Source organism: Diabrotica undecimpunctata, chromosome 3 (assembly GCF_040954645.1).
Source record: "Diabrotica undecimpunctata isolate CICGRU chromosome 3, icDiaUnde3, whole genome shotgun sequence".
In the NCBI taxonomy this organism is placed as follows: domain Eukaryota; kingdom Metazoa; phylum Arthropoda; class Insecta; order Coleoptera; family Chrysomelidae; genus Diabrotica; species Diabrotica undecimpunctata.
The window spans coordinates 50916535-50919124 of record NC_092805.1 but is presented as its reverse complement, the minus strand read 5'-3'; the positions used below and the strand labels follow the sequence as shown (position 1 = coordinate 50919124).

Below are 2590 nucleotides of genomic sequence, written 5' to 3'. Positions count from 1 at the left end.
GAGATAGACACCGAAGATCATAGAGGGATGAAATGGACGAGGCCATGGAAAGACGAGACCTTAGAAATGGATAATGGCAGAACAGAAAGGACTGGAGACGTTGGCTGAAAGAAGGAAGGCGGCGACAGCTGTAAAAATCCTTATATAGATAGATAGATAGAACGTAGGTGTTAAAATTCAGTATTGACTTAATTCAAATTTTATGTGTTGTTAGTATTTGATTGTGGTTAGTTATTCAGCTTAGAATTTTTTTAATATTTAAAATTGAAGAAAATATTGGGACTTGGACAACAGTTGAATCGGAAGTTGCCTACATTTGGCGTAACGCAATGGTATAAAATATAATTCAGCCTAGTCGAACTAACTAATAGACCTTTTTGACCCAACGTCCTACTTCCTAGAAACTTAATATTTTTACAAAAAAGTGTTGATTTCTGATATTATATGGATGTATTACTATACGAAATACTTTATCAAGGCCATACGTAGAAGCTGTGAAAAATAAATAATGGCTTATGTCAATGCTGTCAATCGCTATTCGTAAGTAAATTAAATGGCTATTGACAATTAATATACCGTTAAATGTATATGTAATATAAAGTATTTTAAAATTAAAATTGCTATAAGCGAATTCCAGTTTGTGTAAAAATGGCAGTTACAGCTGCTGCCCAGCTCCTAGATGAGCTAATGGGTAGAAATAGAAATGTAGCGCCAAATGAAAAAGTTAGGGAAGTTGATTGGGAAGATAGTGAATTTTGCCAATACTACTTGGTCAAGTTTTGTCCACATGATTTATTTGTAAATACGAGAAACGACCTAGGCATGTGTCCCAAAGTTCATGATGAAGAAGCCCGAAAACTATTTCATAAAGTCAAAACTCCACATTACAAAAAACTACAGTACCAGAAAGATTTTCTTCGTTTTTGTCGCTCCATGATGTATGATGTAGAACGGAGAATTGTCAAAGGTAAGCAAAGATTAGCCTTAAGTGCAAGTTCTAAAGAAACCGCCTCCTCTTCTACACAAAGCCCAAATCAAGAGCAGATCAAGATCTTAAACGAGAAGATAGAAGATTTGGAAGCACAGGCAGAGCAAGCTGGTATAGCAGGTAAAGTAGAACATGCTCAAGGTATTTTAAAGCTATGTGATCAACTTAAAGAAGATAGGGACATCATTTTAAAGCATTCTGAGAGCCAACTTAGTTTGACAGCAGAACTTGCATCAGCACAAGAAAAGATTATGGAGGTGTGTGAAGTTTGTGGAGCATTTCTTATTGTGGGAGATGCTCAGCAGCGTCTAGAAGATCATCTAATGGGGAAACAACATATGGGTTTTACAAAACTGAAAACAGCAGTTGATGAAATATCAGAGTTAGTGGCAGAGACAAAGGAACTGATGTATGGTGGAAGATCTACAGATAACAAAGATCGAGAAACAGAACATAAAGCTAACAGAGGTAATAGGTTTAAAGATAATCACAGAGAGAAGAAAAAAGAAAAAACATTGAATGGTGATTCAGATGTTTCAAAAGATAGGGAAGAGAAGGAAAAGGAAAATGAAAGGGATAGAAAAGCAAGGGAGAAATGGAGATCAGAAGATAGGAATGATAAACGAGATTCTCATAGAGATAGAGAGCCCCATAGTGACAGGGATAGGGACCATTATAGAGATAGGGAAAAAGAAAGAAGACATAGAGAATCTTCTCATCATCATCATTACAGTCACCATAGACGTAAACATTGATTAGGTATATTATTATTTATTTGTTAACTCTAGATAAATAGAAAGTTCTCAGTTAGTAACCAGAGAAATGCAGGTTAGTGAATATTACAAACATTTAAAGATTAATTAATTTAATTTATATAGTTTTACATTGTACAATGTAGTTGAATATATCTTGCAAATAATGCCTCATTTTTATTTATGAATATCATATTCCCTTCATAGAGTAGTGCTTATTTATTATGTATATTTGATTGTACAGTGTCTATAATCCCACAGTATGTATTGATTTATTCAAACTTACTTAAAATGTTAAAATTAATTATACAGTAGAACATCTAATAACAACCACTGATGGGGAATGCTTAAATGTATCTGTATATATGGCAACCAACTGGATTGGAATGTATCAATAATGTTTCATTGTTCAATATTTATAGTTTATTTCTTCTGTATCTTTTTAGATACTTGGTTGTAAATTCCTTAAACTGATTTATGAACATCATCAGTGCCTAGAAGGTATGGCATGTAAATTTCATTGTTGCATTTTTCCTTGAAATTTTATACATTTTGTATATTTGATATGGTCTGAAAATAAAAATAGGTGGTCATCATGGTTATTAATAGAGTGATTGTTAGACAGAGGTTAAATTGAAATTTATAAGAGAATGACCATACGGTGGCTATGTAGAGGTGGTAGCTAATTAGATAAGTTTTATAGGAGGTTTGATTATATGCATCAATAGTTATTTTTTGAGTTTATTTTTATTTATAAAAGTCTATGTATATAAAAGATCTATGTAAATCATAAAATATGTATTCAAGAAAGCAAAATTTTGTAACAATAAACTATCATACAAGTTATTTT

General features: G+C 32.4%; 1 protein-coding gene across 1 annotated transcript; it reads left to right on the top strand.

Annotated features, from left to right (window-relative positions):
* The first annotated feature begins 510 nt into the window (after window positions 1–510).
* LOC140436789 (luc7-like protein 3) lies at window positions 511–1907 on the top strand. Its single transcript, XM_072525878.1, has one exon. It carries the CDS (start codon window positions 649–651, stop codon window positions 1741–1743), a length of 1095 nt encoding a protein of 364 aa, XP_072381979.1. The 5' UTR covers window positions 511–648; the 3' UTR covers window positions 1744–1907.
* The last annotated feature ends 683 nt before the right edge of the window (window positions 1908–2590 follow it).